This window comes from Rhincodon typus, chromosome 35, assembly GCF_021869965.1.
Source record: "Rhincodon typus isolate 14 chromosome 35, sRhiTyp1.1, whole genome shotgun sequence".
Lineage (NCBI taxonomy): Eukaryota > Metazoa > Chordata > Chondrichthyes > Orectolobiformes > Rhincodontidae > Rhincodon > Rhincodon typus.
The window spans coordinates 21,847,567-21,867,637 of NC_063366.1; the positions used below are offsets into that span (position 1 = coordinate 21,847,567).

Here is a 20,071-nt window from a genome sequence, read left to right on the forward strand (position 1 = left end):
TAAGTCCGAGGTAAAGCGACTTAATGAAAAATGTCAAATCTGAACCCTGACCGCATCACTTCAATTATGATCTATAGATCGAAAATGTATACGGCTTTACAACACTGCTGCCGACTGGCTTTTCTTAACCCCTCAGGATATATAACTCTCTCTCAGAACAGAGGGTTGCAGGGGATGTCTAACTGAGTAGAGAGACAGTTTAGCTTTAAGAGTGATGCCTCCCGCCCCCTTCTCTCACCATCCCTGTTATTATAATTCCCTTCTGTTCTGAGACCCGGCACAGCTGATTTTTAGAGAAAGCGGCAGTTTAATGTTTTTTTATTTCTCCGTCGAATCAGACAACATCTGGGTCACCTCTTGTTGGAAGCAGTGTCTGTATTCACCCGCAATAAGATGTCGACAGAAAAACAAGGTATTGTAAAGCGAGGTTGCTGGTGAGATACAGTGAGATGTTTCAACTCCCGTTTGATAATTGCACAGCAACGTTCTGAGGCACCGGGCCCTTATTATTATTTATTTTTATTGTTGTTGTTTTGTTTCCTGAGAATGGGAAGGTTTTGAAAGAGCTCAGAACTGCAGCAGCCTTTTTCTGTCTCTATCTTCGCCCCGCACCCGTACTGTTTCATATTGAATTGCTGCACTTGCCAAGCAGATATAGGAATTAGCTGAATGCTTGAGGCGATATTAAAACGAGATCAACACTTCTGGGGAATGGGGGTTTGGTGGGGGCGTGGGGGGGGGGGGGGGGGGGGGGTGGGTTGAGGGTGGTTAATGGGGATAAAGTTTGCCTCATATCCCAGCTGCATCAATCCCACTCATGATTTCATAACCGCTTTCAAATTCGGGAATGACAGTAAGACTGATGGCGCAATCAGATGCAATGATCTTCTGCCACCGTTCAGGGAACTCCGTTTTTTGTCCTCAGGACCACTTGCAGTTTGTGTTTTTTTGTTTTTTTCTGGGGGGTGTGTGTGGGTGTGGGTGTGCTTGTGCTGGGTGGTGGGGGGGATTGGGGTGGGATGTAAGGAAGACTCTGGCAGGAGGGGGTGAAGGCGGGAACATTCAAAATGATACATAATTGTAAGGTCGCTGACTAACACTTCAGCAGTCATGTGACTAATTGTAGATTCCTAATACATGGGCTCCTCACAAGAGGATACCAGCGGTGCTCGATTCTGTTTCATGCAAAAAAGAAAACTTACCACGTTCTATAATTATATCAGGTTCTCTTATCAGTTCAAGTGGTCTGGGATGGTCTGTGACATTATTAGCTTCTGAATCATTTTTATACACAAACAAATGTAATTTTCATTTTGTTAAATAGTAAGCTCTGAAGAAGAAAAAAAATCTTTCTTTGACTTCCGGTAGGTTGTGAGTGCAGCCGTTTGATTTTTTTTTGCAGCGTGACATTATGTCACTGTATGTCCCCAGTCTATATTTTGCATGTTTGAACACTGTAATTAAAACCGCCGAGCTCTGAAATTGCTCGCCCTTCCTCTCTCTCTTTGTAATTTGCTGGAGAGGGAGAGGCATTGATGTTGACGCTGAGGGGGAGAAAAATGGAAAAAAAAAGAAATCGAATTTATCCCTTCACGGAGACGTTGACAATTAAATTAAGGGGAATAAACCTTGTGACAAGGGCGACCTGAATAGTTTGTTGTTGGTGCCCAGGGAGCGTCACTCAAACGGGAACAGCTTTCTGAAACGTACAGTGCACTGCCTCAAGCCCGCTGTCTGCTTCCTGCTCTGATTTTCCTCTGCTCGTCTGCCCTGTTTTCAAAAGGGAGCGAGCATTTACAATCTGCTTTTGTTGCGGGTTCTTTGAATCACACTTCGTGCAATGCTCAGTTCCAGCTGCCTCTTCTGACAACCAGGACCCTCCTCAGTTGTTCAAATCCAATGTGTCCTCCAGCAACAGGATTGTCTTGGGACGCACAGCAGCCAGCCACGCAAGAAGGGGTTCCCACTGTGTTCACCACAGTAAGGGAAAAATGTCCAATAGATGTGGTCTAACAGGACTAGGCAGGGTAGATGCAGGAAGGATGTTCCCAATGGCAGGGAAGTCCAGACCAGGAGTCACAGTCTAAGGATACATTTACAAGTGAGATGAGGAGGAAGTTCCTTACCCAGACGGTGGTGAGCCTGATGGGTTTGCCAATATGGAGGGCAAAAACATTGTATGATTTCATGAAGTTGGAAAAAGCTCTTGGGGCTAAAGGAAAAAGCAGGAACAGGGCATTGAGTTGGATGATTGGCCATGATCCTACAGTGTGGAAGCAGGCCATTCAGCTCACGGAGTTCAGACCAACCTTATGAAGAGCATCCCACCCCCTACCCATCCCTGTATTTCCCATGGCCAATCCACGTAACTTGCACATCTTTGAACTGTGGGAGGAAACCACAGACATGGGGCGCACATGCAAACTCCACACAGCTAGTCACCTGAGGGTAGAATTGAACGAGGGTCCCTAGCACTGTGAGACAGCAGAGCTAACTACCGAGCCACTGGTCATAATGGGTGGCAGAGCAGGCTCAAAGGACTGAATGTCCTCTGTTTCTATTTTCTGTATTTGTTTGTTATCAGTAGGGTGCTGGATGGTGTAATAGGTCAAACAAGCCAGAACAAATTTAACTTAACTCCCCTGGCAGGAATCTCAAATGGCCAAAGTTACTCTCTAGTAACTTCAAAAGAATGACATTGTCTGTGGAGTTGGTAGATCTGATCAGATAAATTCCTCACTGGGGCCTTAGGTTAAAAGGATTCGAACAGGTTCAAACCTTCAGGTGATGCCTTAATTTAGATGCAGCTAACCAGTTGTGATATGGATATATCTATCTTCTGTATGCTAGATGAAATTAAATTGACACAGATAACTTGTGGTCAAAGCTGATAAAACACCATAAATTATTCAATACTTTGTCCCAAAATTTGCAATTCCAGCCACAGAGACAATAAGTTATAGTGGAACTGCTTCACCCCCTCCTCTGACCTTCAAATGAAGATGCCATATTTTGGAATGCTCTTGTGAAGCATCTTGGGAAATTGTATGATGTTAAAAATGCTATATAAATGCAAATTGTTACAACCTAGTCTAGATCATGAACGTATACCAAGAAAAGCAGTGGTCCTGATGCAGACCCCTTGTGGAACTTCACCATAATCTCCCCAAGCCTGAAAGACACTCATTCATCACTAGTCTCTGTTTCCCGTCAGTTAGCCATTGTCATATCTATACCACCATTATCCCTTTTATATGCTGGACTTTAATTGTGCTGACAAGCCTACTCTGTGCCAATTTATAAAATGCTTTTTGGGAACACATATAAACTACATCAATGCATTACTCTCATCAACCTTTTCTGTTACCTGATCAAGAACTCAAACAAACTGGTAAAACATAATTTCCATCTTAAAAATGCCTTTCCTTTTTAAAATAATCTACATTTGTGCAAGTGACAATGACTTACATTTTCCCAGATTTGCTATTTGGCACTGAACAGTGCCCTTCAAAGAACTGGGTTCACTTACAACAAGTCAGGTCATAGAGTCACAGAGGTTTACAGCATTGGAAACAGGTCCTTCGGCTCAACCTGTCCATGCAGCCCAGTTTTCACAATTAATCTTGCCCCATTTGCCTGCATTTGATGCATATCCCTTCACACCTATCCCATCCATGTGCCTGTCCAGATGTTTCTTAAATGATGTAGTAGGTGTAAGAAGAGTGTTTCTTTTACCTGGCTATTGATTGATAAAACTCGTACCACAGTGCACCACAAATCAGTCAGTATTTTGTATCAAAATAGGAAACTAAACCATGGAGGCAATGGATTTATTGTGGAATTCACCCAAACCCCCTCCGCCGGCATCACTTCCCTTCTGACTTTCATAGTATGTAGAAGGCAGTGCTGTTAACTGTGATCAAGGTGACCACTGTTGGTATGTATTATCCTGCAGTGGGACCTATCAGCCTTTAAGCACCCACAACACCAAAGGGATAGTTTCATAAAGAGGTACCCTCTCCTCTCAGTCTTCTCAGGTGGTTTGTGCTGATCTAGGGGTTTGGGATTACTCTTAAAATACTTGCCATTTTTAACGCATATATCACAGACAATGCAGCTGCACATTGCCAAGAATTTCACCGCAATTGATGGAGCCTGACACCTTTTTAAAAAATGCTGATATTCTTGATTGACCTAAAGAAATTACATGATAGAATTTCGTGTTTTAAGACTTTGACTGTAACAAAAGACTGAAAACAACATTGTCTAAACATTATCCTGTCGCAAGCAATTTTGTAACCTGTAGAAAAAAAATCCTCATTAATGCCTTAACATGGTCTGTAATATCACATTGTATATATACTGTACATTACATAACACTCTCCATGGAATTGCGGTCTTTATAGGAAATAGTTCCAATACTCACAGCTTCTAATGGGTTAATGACTCCCCATTTCACCAAATCCCATCTTCTGTCTTCAGAGAATTCCTGAACTAACAGCAGTAAGGTCTATTCTGATAAATTCTCTTCCCACGCTGAGTAGGCCAAATCTTCTGGAGTTTTTAGATTGCCACACGATGTGTGCTTCAACCAGTGACTGTCCTTCCTCTTGCATTCTGCCTGGTTACTCATTGAGAACTCAGCCTTCTTTTCTCCTCTTACCGTACCATGTGTTGTCTTTTGTTTCTATGAGGTCTCTCTCTCTTATCCTTTTCCTGTCTGAAAATGTGGAGACTGAAAGTCTGGCACAGTTAACTCAGCTGCTCCTGCCTTATTTTTAGATGTGAACGTTTTGCATTTTGCTCCCAGTGAATCAGAAGTTGGGCCTCCCTTGTATGTTGACCTGCTCCAACTTGCCATTCCTTGGAAATTCCTCCAAATTGTCCCCTTGAGCATCTCCAATTTTCTTTGCCTCTGTTGTGCCTTCAGATGCTTGGGCCCTAAGCTTTGAACTTTCTTCAAATTCTCCCTCTCTTTACCTCTCATTCCACCTTTAAGACACTTCTAAAAATCAATCTTTTTAACCAAGATTTGACCACCTGTCCTAATCTTCCATTCTGTTTCTCAATATGAGCATTTATTCCCTAATAGCTCCTGTGAAGTACCTTAGGACAATATGCTGCATTAGATACTGTAGTTATTGTAATACAATTCATTTTTCATTATCATCCAAGGTGAACCTTGACCACACTGTATCTGCAGACCTTGTGGTGTGCATTTCACCAACTGTACCATTTTGAGGTATTTGAGTTCTTGTTGCATTTGAAACTGTTAGTTATAGATTTTGAGGCACTTTGTCAGAATGGAAAGCAGCCATGGAGCCTCAGTTTTGCTGAGGAATGTTACCACAGTCCATTAAATTAAATCTGTTCTGGATGATAGCACCATGTTCCCTTTGTGGCGGTGGAATTTATTAGGTGGTAGATGCATGAATGCGAAAGCATACCCTAAGTAAATCCAGAATCCACAGTGAAAAGCTTTGGAGCTCTCAAAAGCCTAACTGTTCAATATTGGAAATGAACTAGTGTATGTTCAGCTTATCTCAAACATTTACCTCATGTTTTTCAGGAGTCCTGAGAGAATTCTGTTCCTTTTAAGTGGAAGAATGCTGAACCTAGTATTAAGTAAACATTTTTACGGTGTGGAAACCTGAGATGATTATGCACCATCTCTTGCTATTAGAGTAATTTTGAACAGGTTCCTGTAATCCTGATATCTGAAAATACAGAGTCTGGATCTGTGTGTTTGCTGTGAACCTGGTTGTATTGTATAAGTTTCTGTATATATGCATGAAAAGCCTGTTGTTACATGTGATCAGCAGAAGACACAGGACTATGAGGAGAAAAGTTGAAATACATTTCACAACAAAGATCTAACATGGTCACTAAGAGCCAAATGCTGTCCTTCCACAATGAAAATTTCAATGGTTTTGTGGAGAGTTTGGGAATTGTGATTCCTGAACATGCTAGATTGTAGAAATCCATGATTCTCGCATGTGCTGGATTATTAGTTACTGTTTGCAAGTTATAGCAAACTGATTATTATGGGTGGGTTTTCAATTCCTCGCTGCGTCATACACCTGGTATTATGAGGGGACTATTCATTATTAAAATCACCTGTTTTCCATTTCTACTGATGTCAATGAGGATAAATATTGAGGAATTTCTACAGCAGACAGCAGATGCGCAGCAGCAGTTTATCCCCTCATTACAAATGGAAATGTACCCAAATGGCTGATGGATTGTGGGATTCTGTGGTTACTTTGTGCTAGATTCAAGAACATTGCTTTCTCTACTGGATTTTATAAATTCAAGATTGGGTGTGCGTTCACTCCTGAATTCAACCGTCTATGTGTTTCAGATTCTATGATGTGGAGGTGCAGGTGTTGGAGTGGGGTGGACAAGGTCAGAAGTCAGGTTATATCCAACAGGTTTATTTGCAATCACTTCTCCTGACAAAGGAGCCACACTCCGAAATCTTGTGATTTCAAATAAACCTGTTGGACTATAACCTGGTGTCATGTGACTTCTGACCTTGTTAGATTCCAGAGCATGGATTGGAGTCCATCCAATTCTAGAATTAATCCTTGTTAGATGGTTTTGTCTTCTCATCAATAGACAGTGCGAGGTTATTGTGCCTTTGCAAACAGGAGTTGGCAATTTGAGACTGAGAAATGGTAACTCTTGGTCCAAAACATTAATGTCTCTGTGTAGAGGCTGCTCCAAGCGAAGCTGTGGCAATTGGATCAGATCAGAGAGGAAATGTATTTAAAAGATACATAAACGGGAGCAAGAAACATGTGTCAATAGGGAAATGTAATGATCAATCCATTTTGGGGGCACAGTCCAAAGATGTGGAGAAGGCCATATAGGACTGAGATGAGGAGAAATTTCTTCATCAAGAGAGTGATGAGCCTGTGGAATTCCCTGCCACAGAAATTGGTTGAAGCCAAAATGTTGAATGTTCTCAAGAAGGAGATAGCTATAGTTAGGGCTAAAAGGATCAAATGGTAGAGCGGGAAAGCATGAACAGAGTACTGTTACTGAGCAGAATGATCGACCATGATCATATTGAATGGTGGAGAAAGTTTGAAGGGCTGAGATACTTACTCCTGCTCCAATTTTCTCTGTTTCCCTGTGGAAAGCTACTTGAACAAACCACATGTTTTATGCGGCAAACTCACAAATGATGAACTTATAATGTTACTCCAAAAATGCTAGTCGGAGGTGATTGGATATATTTGGAACCAGCAGGCTGACCGACCACAAATGGGAACTCAATTTGTACAATCTTGCCAACTTTATTTTGAGGACAGTGCTGAAGGTTATCTAAGATTACAAAGAGATCTTGGATCAATGGTCTAAGGTGTGTCAGGTGCAGTTTAACTTGGATAAATGAAAGGTATTGCATTTTGGTGAAACAAATGAGGACAGGACTTATACAATTAAAAGTAGGGCCGTGGATGGTGTTGTAGAACACAAAGACCTAGGGGCTCAGGTACAAAATTCTTTGAAGTTTGCAGCACTTGTAGACAGGGTAGTTAAGAAAGCATTTAGCATGCTTGCCTCATTGCTCAGACCTTTGAGCATATGAGTTGAGAAGTCATGTTGAGGTATTATAAGATGTTGATGAGGCCTCTTCTCGAATACTGTGTCCACTTCTGGTGGCCCTGTTATAGGCAAGATATTTTCAAGCTGGAAAGGGTTCAGAAAAGATTTATCAGGATGTTGTTAAGAATGGAAGTTTTGAGTTATAGGGGGAGGCGGGATACATAGAACATATGAAGTTAAGGGATGACCTTATAGAGGTTTTTAAAATCACATGGGGCGTAGATAAGTTAAATGGTAGGTGTCTTTTTCCTATGCCCCCAACACTAGGGAGCGTATTTTTAAGGTGAGATGAGAAAGATTTAAAAAGGACACAAGGAGTAACTTTTTTACACAGAGAGTGGTTTGTGTGTGGAATAAACTTCCAGAGGAAGTGGCAGATGTAGGTACAGTTACAATGTTTAAAAGACATTTGGGTAAGTACATGAATAGAAAGGTTCAAAGGGATAGAAGCCAGGAGCAGGCAGGCGGGACTAGTTTAGTTTGCGATTTTGGTCGGCATGGACTGGTTGGACCAAAGGGTCTGTTTCCATGCTGTAAAGCTCTATGACTGCTGACAAGCCTGGCTTCAAGCCCCTCTAAAAGACTATTTGTGAGTTTCAGCTTCATCAGAACAAAGCTGGCAAATAAAACCTCAGCCTTCTCAGATCTCTGCGCCTCTCCATTTCTGACTTTTTGTTTATCCCTAATTGCTCCACCAACGACAGCTGTATTTTCAACTGCTTCAGCCTTACATTCTGACATTGTCTACCTGACCCCCCCGTGTCTCTCTCTATCTCTGTCTCTCCTTCTTTAAGATGCTCCGTAAAAACTACCTCTTTGACCATGTTTTTGCCCTTCACCCTAATACCCCCTTTTGTGGCGTTAAATCAAATTTTGACTGACAATATTCCTACAAATTGATTAGGGAAATTTTGCTCTGTTAAAAGCTACATTTGAACACAAATTGTTGTAGCCATCAATCCTGTCTCATGCTGTTGATTGCTGAAAACTCAAATGATTTGGGAATGCAGTTAAGGCACTACAGAGGAGGTCAATGAACGTGAAATCGGAGCAAGAGTAGGCCACACAACTTCAAAAGCCTGCTCTTTCAATAAAGTCATGGTTAATCTGATTCCCCCACATACCTGCCTACACTTCTCTGAACCTCACTGAGAGTGTCCCTATACCCCAAGGACTGCAGTGGTTCAAGAAGACAGCTCACGACCACCTTGTCCAAGACAATTAAGGATAGGCAATACATAGAGTCATAGAACTATACAGCACTGAAACAGACCCTTCAGTCCAACTCATGCTGACCAGACCAGATATCCTAAATTAATCTAGTCCCATTTGCCAGCATTTGGCCCATATCCCTCTAAAGCTTTCCTATTTGTGTACCCATCCAGATGCCTTTTAAATGTTGTAGTTTTACCAGACCCCATCACTTCCTCTGGCAGCTCATTCCATAGGCGCACCACCCTCTGTGTGACAATATTAAGTCCCTTTTATATCTTTCCCCTCTCACCTTAAACCTATGCCCTCTAATTTTGGACTCGAGCACCCTGGAGAAAATCCCTTGGCTATTCACCCTAACCATTCCCCTCATGATTTTGTAAATCTCTATAAGGTCACCCCTCAACCTCTGTTGCTCCAGGGAAAATAGCCCCAGTCTATTCAGCCTCTCCCCACAGCAACATCCTTGTAAATCTTTTCTGAATCCTTTCAAGTTTAACAACATCCTTCCTATGGCAGGGAAACCAGAACCGAATGCAGTATTCCAAAAGTGGCCTAACCAATGCCCTGTACAGCTGCAACATGACCTCTGAACTCCTATATTCAATGCACTGACCAATAAGGCAAGCATACCAAATGCCTTATTCACTATGCTGCCTACTTGTGACTGCACCTTCAAGGGACTGTGAGCCTGCAGTCCAAGGTCTGTTTGTTCAGCAACACTCACCAGGACCCTACCATTAAGTGTATAAGTCCTGCCTTGATTTGCCTTACCAAAATGCAGCATCTCACATTTATCTAAATTAAAGTCCAGCTGCCACTCCTCAGCCCCATTGATCCATCTGATCAAGGTCCTGTTGTACTCTGCAATAAATGACTTCACTGAGCACTACACAACCAATTTTGGTGTCATCTGCAAAGTTACTAATCATTCCTTCTATGTTCACATCCAAACAATTTATATAGATGACAAAAAGCAGTGGACCTAGCACCAAACCTTGCGGCACACTGCTGGTCACAGGCCTCCAGTCTAAAAAACAACCCTCCACCACCGCTCTGTCTCCTACCTTCAAGCCAATTTTATATCCAAATGGCTAGGTCTCCCTGGATTCCATGTGATTTGACCTTGCTAATCATGCTGATCTAATCCAGGGATCCCATGAGTGAACAAAATAAAGTACTTCGGAAATGATTTGATCAATGGCCTGTTTAACCGAACCGTAATCTCCCTGTTGTTGCATTCAATTCATCTCACAATAAACAAGAATGTTCTATTAGCCTTCCTCATCATTTGCTAGTCCTGCTTCCTAACCTTCTGTGATTCATGCATTCAAAGAAGGTAATGATCCTGTCAACCTGCTTCACTCGTTTTGCAATGTTCAATGTTCCCATTTCAAAACGATGCAACTCTTTTGTGTATCATTAAACAGCTGGGGAACTGAATTATTATTTTGAAAGATACTGCGAAGCTGAAATAAACACGAGTATTGCGGTAGTGAAGCTGATGGCAGGAAAGGAGTTATATTAAAGGACGAGACGTCAAGAGGCATAAGCTAATGTTTTGGGGGCTTCAGTTCAAATCCCACTATCACAGAATCTAAATTCAATGAATGAGCTAAAATCTTAAATAAGAATCTAGACTCAGCAATCATGACAATCAAAATGCCAGATTATTATAAAAATCTGCCTGTTTCACTGATGTCCTTTGGCAAGGAAAATTAGCCAGTGTTATCGTGTATATGATTCCAGACCCAGGGCACTGTGGTGGTCACATAACCAGCCTTTGCAATGGTCTCTCAAGCTGCAGAACAAACTGCTGTGCCGTGGGTTAAAAAGGCAGCTCACCACCAGCAAGAGGATGTGGATGGGCAATAAGTGCTGGTCGTACCAACACAATGAATGAAACATATTAAAATTACTCAGCTGCCTGCAGAATCCAGAGGGAGACTGTGCCAAATGGTAACATCACTGGATTAGCATCTAGATAGCATCTAGAGGCCCAGGCCAATTCTCTGAGTACAAGAGTTCAAATCCCACCATGACAGCTGGTAGAATTTCAATTTGACTTGCAAAATATGGAAATGTCAGCTAGTGTTAGTAATGTTGGCCACATTCGGGTTACTACTGTTATTTAGGTAAGGAAATCTATTCTCCTTATCTAGTCTGGTTTACACGTGACTCCAGACCTGCACCATTGTACTTCAGTCTCAACTACCCTTTGAAATGGCCCAGCAAGTCTCTCAGTTTGATGCTCACATCCTACAAGGAAACAAACTTTTGAAGGTTTTTTTTGTTGTAATGCTAAGCCAACACAACTTAAAAAAACTTCTTGAGGCTCCTTTGAGCCAAAGTTCTATAAAACTGAAAGCATGAGAACAGAAAGGAGCCATTCAGCCCCTCTAACACTTTTCTCCCATTCCCATGGATTATGGCTGCTCTGTATCACCACTCCCACTTACCTGTCCTTGCTCCATGCACGCCCACATCACAAACATCCACCAGTGTTAGATTTGACAGCTTTGTCTATGTCCCTCAGTCCTAATATGCCATGTCTGCTATCTTTTGGGGGAAAATATTCCCAGTTTTCACTATATTTTGCACATAAAGGTGCAGGGCGTGGACAATCCCTAGGGAAATTTAGGGCCTTAACTGGCAACAAAACCCAAAACATTCACTCTGATCCTTCCTTTCTCCTCTGTTGTTTCATGTTCCTTCTTCTCCCCATTGTTTTTTTTAATCTCAGTCTCTCATTTTCTTTCACCATCACTTCCTACAAATAATGCACTTTTCTGATTTCCCTTGACTGCATCAAACATTCGTTTTCCAATAATATTCTGATTTAAATTATTTATTACTTTGTTCTGACATCATCCATACATATAACACAAACCTACATAGAACCAGACTCAACTATTTCATCTTCACAGGTTCATATTTCTCACTGATTGGTAACCACCAGCTCAGCTCCCATTGCAGTCACTGTGGGATGAATTAAAGGCGTGTAAACACAGCAACAGAGGTGGTATTTCATACATGTTTCAATTGTTACTATTCTAGTGAGCAGAGTGATCAACCAACCTTTTGTTGTTATTCTGTGCATTGATGGGATTTGGGTTCGAGAGCAAAGCATTGGTTTTAACTCCCAAAGGGATATGGTGGAGAAGGAGAGAAAAAGACGCTCCAGTTTAACACAGCTCAGCAGTATCCCCAGTAATGAATCCACCGATGAATCAGTCTGAATACACGCTGGTGAAGTTCGGACAGCAGATTGATGGTGAGACTGGGAAGTCAGATTGATTTTCATTTGAAAAGATTGGTGAAGCTAATATTAAACACGAGCACAGGAGCAGGTAAACTCCAGGGAATAAAAGGCAGCAAGATAAGTCCAACTTTTAAATCAGAAACAAAGCACAATTGCACTTTCCCGTTCTATTTATTAATTGTAGCTTAGCCCATGCACCATAATGTCAGGTATGGGGGCATTGAAGAAGTTCTTGTCTTTGTGTTGAAAAATTGAAAGTGTAAGTCTCACTTCTGAAAGTTGCAAGCTATAATAGAGGCTGATGCTCGCGGTACAATACAGTGGGAGTGCTGTTCTGTTGGAGGTGCCATGTATTTGGTTAACACATTCATCCAAGATGCACTTGCCTTCTCAGATGAAGGTGCAGCTAAAGTATATTCTGCCAGAAGCAAAGAGCAAAGGAAATGCATATGGTTGAACAAAGACATGAGGTAACAACTGATGGTTGGCAGAACATAGACACTAATTAAATAGACAGCAGAGGTCAGGACATAACTCAAAGAAACAATTAAGGAGGCAAAGAGGAACTGTGAAATTCAATTATCAAGAAACGTAAATATAACAGTAAAATACTTTGCAGACACATCAATAAAAAATAGGACGGTTATGATGGGAATAGGACTGTTAAGCATTTGACAGGACATTAATACAGGTAATGATAAAGTTCATTCATTTTCAACATTGCCTTAGAGAGGCCATTTCCATTGCGTTGCTTCTTCCCTGGATTTCTACAATCCTCTCTCAGTCCAGATGGCAAAGTTATCCACCCGTTCAATTTTTCTTCTTCCTTTTCTGTTTTTACTTTCAATTTCTCCAAATCTGTTGTCAGAATTGGTGTCTTGGATGTTGTTTCCAGTGAAAACTCTGATGAGTGTTAAATTTAAAGCACTTTGATTAATTAATAGTTAAGCTCACAAAAAAAAACAAGATTGCAAAGAAGACTGATGTAATTCGATTATAGATTGCTGAGAAAGGCATTCTAATTCCAAAGCTTTTCTGTACAAAAGTACTGATGTGACTTCCTGGAAAAGTTGTAGCAGTTGAATTTTGTTTTCTTCAGGCAGTCAGTTAGATTCCAAGAAAAATCATTTTCAGGAACTCTTCCCGAGTGGTAAAGATGGCTTTTAGTGGGTTTTTATCTCACATACTTTGCTGAGAGGATTTGCAAAGGAAGAAGGCAATAGGCTATTGCATTTCAAGCATGTCAAATTCTCACTCACCAAGGTTAAATATCTTATCTCACTTTCAAAATGAGCCTTGAGAAGTCTCTCTGACAGTTCTCCAGACTATATGATTCCATCCCCATTGCTCGCAGCTTGCAGATGCAACATTGCTGATGCTGTACCCAGTGCCTTTTCCTAAGCAACGTGCTCTTTGTTTAAAAGTTCAAGACATATTTGTATTGATCCACACAATCTTTAAAAAGTAATAATTGGATCACTTATCTTTGTAACAATGTACTTAGAAACGACTTTGAAACAGAGATGGCTGAAATACTAAATAATTATTTGGTAATTTCTGGAGAGACCGAATGCTGACATGAATGTTGAAACAAGCATATTTTAAAAGGAAAAGTTGTTCAATGAAATAAACAAAGAGGATCGCCAAACTTCAAAGAAATTTGGGGAGAGATAGCAGAGACATCACTACACATATTTAATATTAAATAGTTTGTTAGAAAGGAGGAAGTGCCTGGGGGCTGATAGATATATCTATTTAATCCCTTTAATTAAGAAGTGGGATAGAACATGTCCAGGAGATTATTGACCAGACACTTTTACATCAGTGGTAGAAATAAAAAATGAAATTCTTAATAAAGGAGACAATAGAAAATATCATGTGTTTCTTTCATTTATTTATGGCATTTAGGTATTGCTGCCAAGTCTAATTAGTAAGTTTGTGGACAATACAAAGATTGGTGGAATTGAGGAAACTGAGGAGGATTATCAGAGGAGACAGCAGGATATAGATCAGTTGGAGACATAGGTGGAAAAATGGCAAATGGAGTTTAATCCAAACACCTGTGAGGAGATGCCTTTTGGAGGGTCAAGTAAAGGTGGGGATTATACAGTGAATGGCAAGACCCTTAGGAGTACTGATCTGTAGAGGGATCTGGGTGTGCAGGTCCACAGATCACTGAAGATGGCAGCACAATTAGATAAGGTAGTAAAAAAGGCTTATAGCATGCTTGCCTTCATTCAAAGGGGCAGTGAGTATGAGGATAGACAGGTTATGCTGCAGCTTTACAGAACTTTAGTTAGGCCACACTTTTGGAATTTTGTGTACCGGTCTGGTCACTACATTACTAGAAGGATGTGGATGCTTTGGAGAGGGCACAGCAAAGGATGTGGCCTGGTATGGGGGGAGTTTAGCTATGAAGAAATGTTGGATTGACTGAGTTTGTTTTCATTGGAACACAGGAGGTTGAGGGGCGACCTGAGAGAAGTTTATAAGATTGTGAATGGCATGGAAAGAGCAAAAGTCTGAGGCTCTTTCCCAGGGTGGAGGAGTCAATTACTAAGGGTCACAAGTTCAAGGTGCAGGGGGAGGGAAAAATGTGCTGGACTTGCAGACCCAGGACAGGTCTACTGGCTTCCCGCTGGATCCACGAGGACACTGACCTGACCCTGACCCGGAATGGGATTGGCCCCAACAGCTACGTGATCCAGTGGAGGTCCGACCAACCCGAGACTGGCAGTTGCACAATCTTGAGGTAGCCCAATTGGAATAGGCCTGGCCCCCGATCCCCCAACTTCCAGACCCTGTGGAGGCCCGGCCAGATCAGGCCCGAGTCAGTCAGTTATAGGAGAAGAAGTCTCGCTCCGCCTAAGCCCGGGACTACGAAAAGTCCACCACCGTGACCCTTCCCCGAGGAGACCAGGCCAGCCCAGGCCCAATCTACACCCTCGCCACCTCCGGCCCTGGGGAAGGCCCAGCCCAACAGGATCCAACTCACTCACATGCAGGAGCAGCAGACTTGCACCACCGGGTCCCAGAACCAACCGGTTGCAGGAAACCTGCAAGGAAACTGTGAAAATGTGCGGTCCTGAAGGTGAGGTTGAAACAACGCAGTTTCAAGACCACCCCCTCCACAACATACTCCTTGCAAACGCTCAGGCTATCGAAAACAAAATGGATGAACTCAGATCTTGACTTACCTTCCAGAGGGAACAGAGAGACTTTTGTGTGCTCTGTTTCATGGACATTTAGCTCGCCCCTGCCATTCCCAACTGTGCCCTACACGTTGGCGGATTCTCTATACATTGCATGGACCGCACGGTGCCCTCGGGTAACGGTAAAGGGCAGTGGGATCTGCTTCCTGAACAAAACTTCCTGGTGCTTGGATGTAGCAAGCCTGGCAAGCCATTGCTACCTTGACCTAGAATACCTTACACTAAAAGGCCGTCCCTACTACCTACTACAAGAGTTCACTCCCGCCATCCTGACAGCAGTTTACATACCTCCTCGTGAAGATGTGAAGAAAGCCAGAGACTCTCCAGAGACAAAATTCCACGAGGGCCTATTCTTTGTGGCCAGCAACTTCAATGAAGCCGACCACAAGAGAGTGCTGCCAAAGTACCACCAACACATCTCCTGCCCCACCAGGGGACCGAATGTTCTGGACCACTGCTACACAACCATCAAAGATGTCTGCCATTCCATCCCCTGCTCACACTTCGGAAGATTAGATCATAGTGCTGTGTTCCTCCTCTCAGCTTACAAGCAGAAGCTGAAACGGGATGATCCTTCACAAAAGGAAATACAGCGCTGGTCCGAGGCTGTGGAAGACCATCTCTGGGATTACTTGGAATCGGTGGGCTGGACCGTGTTCAAGTTTTCAGCAGAAAACCTAGATGATTACGCCACCACTGTCACAACCTCATTAGGAAATGTGTGGAGGGCTGCATATATAAAATGCCAATCGGAGTATTCCCCAACCATAACCCTTGGGTGAATCAAGAAATCCACTCCGTATTGAAGACCAGATCTGCAGCATTCGAATCAAATGATCCGGACCAATACAAGAAATCCAGATATGATCTCTGCAAAGCCTTCAGGGATGCTAAGAGGCAGTACCGAACCATATTAGAGGCCCAAACCAACCATACGGACACCTGACACCTGTGGCAAGGCCTAAATGACATTACAGGATACAAAATGAAGCAGGGCAAGATAGCGGCAAAGACACATCCCTCCCTGATGTGCTCAGTGCTTTCTATGCTCGGTTGAGCAGAATACCAGTGGCGCAGTGTCGCCTGCCCCGACTGCCCCAGACAGACCTGTTCCCTGCCTCATTGCTGCAAACGTCAGATCGGTTTTCCCGGGAGTCAACCCAAGGAAAACGACAGGCCCGGATGGTGTCCTCAGCTGAGCAGTCAGATCCTGTGCAGACCAACTGGCGCAGGTATTCACTGACATTTTCAAACTTTCCCTCCTACAAACCAAAGTCTCCACCTGCACCAAGAAGGCCACCTTCATCCCAGGACCTAATGACTACCACCCAGTGGCTCTGACCTCAATAATCATGAAGTGCTTTGAGAGGATGGTCTTGGCCTACATCAACTCCAATCTCCCAACCAGCCTTGATTCTCTACAATTTGCCTATTGATCTAACAGGTCCACAGTGGGTGCCATATCTCTTGCCCTGCACTTGTCCCTGGAACATCTGGATATCAAAGACACCTCCATCAGACTTTTGCCCATTGACTACAGCTCTGCCTTCAATGTTATTATGCCCTCCTGACTGATCTCAAAACTCTGTACTTTGGTATTGGCTCCGCCCTCTGCAACTGGATCCTCAGCTTTCTGACCCACAGACCACAATTAGTGCAGATAGACAACCGCACCTCCTTCACAATAACACTCAATACTGGAGCCCCCCAAAGATATGCCCTCAGCCCCCTACTGTACTCCCTGTACACCCATGACTGTGTAGCCAAATTCCAAATGAAACCCATCTACAAGTTCGCTGATGACACACACCGTAATGGGCCAAATACCTAACAATGACGAGTCAAAATACAGAAGGGAGCTAGAGGGCTTGCTGCCATGATGCAATGAGAACAACCTCTCTCTCAACGTCACCAAAACTAAAGAACTGATCATTGGCTTCAGAAAGAAAGGAGGAGAACACACCCCCATCTACATCAATGGAACTGAGGTTGAGAGGGTGGAGAATGTCAAATTCCTCAGCGTGACAATAACTGACAACATATCCTGGATTTCCCATATAGATGCAATGGCCAAGAAGGCATAATAATGCCTCTTCTTCCTCAGATGGCTCAGGAAATTTGGCATTTCCATAAGGACCCTCACCAAGTTCTACATATGCACCATTGAAACTCTGGGTGCAGAAAGGCCTGGTATGGCAACTGCTCAGCCCAGGACCGTAAGAAGCTACAGAAGGCTGTGTGTGCCGCCCAGACCATCACAGAAGCCAACCTTCCATCCGTGGACTCCATTTATGTAGCTCGCTGCCATGGAAAGGCTGCCAACATCATCAATAACCCATCGCACCCTGGTAATGATCTCCTACTATCGCTTCTGTCAGGCAGAAGATACAGAAACCTGAGCACATGCACCAGCAGGTTCAGGAACAGCTCCTTCCCTACAGTTGTTATTGGGATCTTTGAAGATGTAGTTTGTTCAGGAATCATTGAGGATAACGAGGCTTTCAGGATAATAAAAACAAAGTTGATGGAAAAGCTCAGCAGGTCTGGCAGCATCTGTGGAGGAGAAAACGGAGTTAACGTTTCGGGTCCGGTGACCCTTCCTCTGGAGCCCCCCAAAGATATGCCCTCAGCCCCCTTCTGTACTCCCTGTACACCCATGACTATGTAGCCAAATTCCAAATGAAACCCATTTACAAGTTTGCTGATGACACACACCGTAATAGGCCAGATACCTAACTCTGTTAACTCTGTTTTCTCCTCCACAGATGCTGCCAGACCCGCTGAGCTTTTCCAGCAACTTTGTTTTTGTTCCTGATTTACAGCATCTGCAGTTCTTTTGGTTCTTTTCAGGATAATGACTGATTAGTGTTTCCCTTGTCTCACTAGACCTTGCAAAATGTTTTTTTTCAGAAAGCAAGTGGATGGTCTGTACCACAACTGAACTCCAAGCAACACCTAAGCAAAACTTAACCCCTACCAGCCATAAACCCTATATAAACAGGAGACATCAGGTACATGGGAACACCACTATCACCAAGCCACACACCATTCTGACTTGGAAATTTATCACTGTTCCTTCAGTGTTGCTGGGTCAAAATTCTCCAACTCCCTTCATAGCAACATCCCTTGACCCAGCAGTGCAAGGGACAATATTATCACTATCTTTGCGAGGGCAATTAAGGATGGCCAACAAATGCTGTCCTCACTGATAATGCTACCCATGATTCCCAAGTCTTGTGAAAGAATAAAATCAAACCACCAGCATAGTCTAGGCTGTTTCTGTTAATGTATCCTGTGACATCTTATCCAAAAGTTTGATTTGAGACAGGAATGGGGTGGCACAGTGGCTCAGTGATTAGCATTGCTGTCTCACAGCAGGTTTGAATCCACCATCAGGCAACGGTGTGGAGTTTGCACATTCTCCCCATGTCTGTGTATGTTTCCTCTGAGTGCTCTTGTTTCTTCCCACAGTCCAAAGATGGGTGAATTAGGTGGATTGGCCATGCTAAATTGCACATAGTGTCTAGAGATGTATAGGCTAGGTGGATTAGCCATGGGAAATACAGCTTTATGGGGTTGGGGGTGTGGGATCTGGGTGGGATACTCTTCAGAGGGTTGGTGTGGCCTTGATGAGCTGAATAGCCTGTTTCCAAACTGTAGTGATTCTATGAAGAAAACAGGATTTCTCTCAATGTCCTGGTTAATACTAATCCCACAACCAACAGCAATGAAAGTGGATTGTTTAGGCATTAACATATATTCAATAATTGGTCTTTCTGTCTCTCTCCATTTGTGGTAGCTGTGTTTCCTGCAATACAACTGTGATTGCATTTAAAAACCGGCTGTAAATTGCTCTAGATTCAGAGGCCATGGAAGACATGCACGTCTTTTCTTTTCATCTGATGCACTGTGGCATAAGCTGATGGGTAAGGGTAATTCAAGACTGAGATGAGCAGGAATTTCTTCTCACTGAGAGTCATGAGTCCTTGGAATGCCTTGCCTCAGAAAGCTGTGCGGGAAGAGATCTTGCATCTATGTAAGGCTGAGATAGATTCTTGATGATTAGAGGAATCAAGGGTTATTGGGAAATGACAGGAAAGTGGATGTGAGGAGTGTCAGATTGGCACTGTTTCTATTGAATAGTGGTGCAAGCTTGAAGGGCTGAATGGTCTACTCCTGTTCCTATTCCTTATGGTCTCATGGGTTGCTGCTGTCTGATTGGCACATGTTGACCTTGTCGTTTCAGCTGTATTGGGTCGGCTGGTGGCTCAGGCAATCAGTGGAGAAATCTCTTCTTCACTCTTATGATTACAAGCAGAGCCATAATTTTGAAGGTCAGTTTAAGGAATGCATAGTTTGTGTGCTCACATTGCCCATCTCTGCCCTGTAGGTTCTGAACATAGATGAGCATAGCGTGAAGGTCAATGATGGCATGGGAGATGGCCATTTGGACTCTGACCATTCCAAAATGTGACACTTGAATATCACGGTCACAACGAGTTTCGGGATAAGTTGTATTACGAAGACCCATCTTGGCAAAATAACTTAAAAGAAATTATCGCAGCTCTGAAGCAAATCAGTTGCATTTCAAGAACACAGTTTTGAGACTTGTAGTTAAAAAGAAAACTGAGCCTTTAAGTTGATGATCTCGGCTTTTCACTGTGAATGTCACAGCGGGTGGATGACTGTTGCCAGATGGTCTCCAGTTCCCATTTGGAAATGTTCCGAGGAATTGCATAAAATTCTGCTGACTGAGAATACTGTCAGAAATGGC

General features: G+C 43.0%; 1 protein-coding gene across 1 annotated transcript in view; it reads left to right on the forward strand.

The window, feature by feature from the left end:
* The first annotated feature begins 250 nt into the window (after positions 1 to 250).
* The window catches only part of prrt1 (proline-rich transmembrane protein 1), a 72,864-nt gene continuing 53,043 nt past the window's right edge, over positions 251 to 20,071 (forward strand). The window contains exon 1 of the mRNA XM_020531278.2: positions 251 to 412. Coding sequence (XP_020386867.1) covers positions 394 to 412 — 19 coding nt within the window. The 5' untranslated portion in view covers positions 251 to 393. The remainder of the gene's footprint in view (positions 413 to 20,071) is intronic.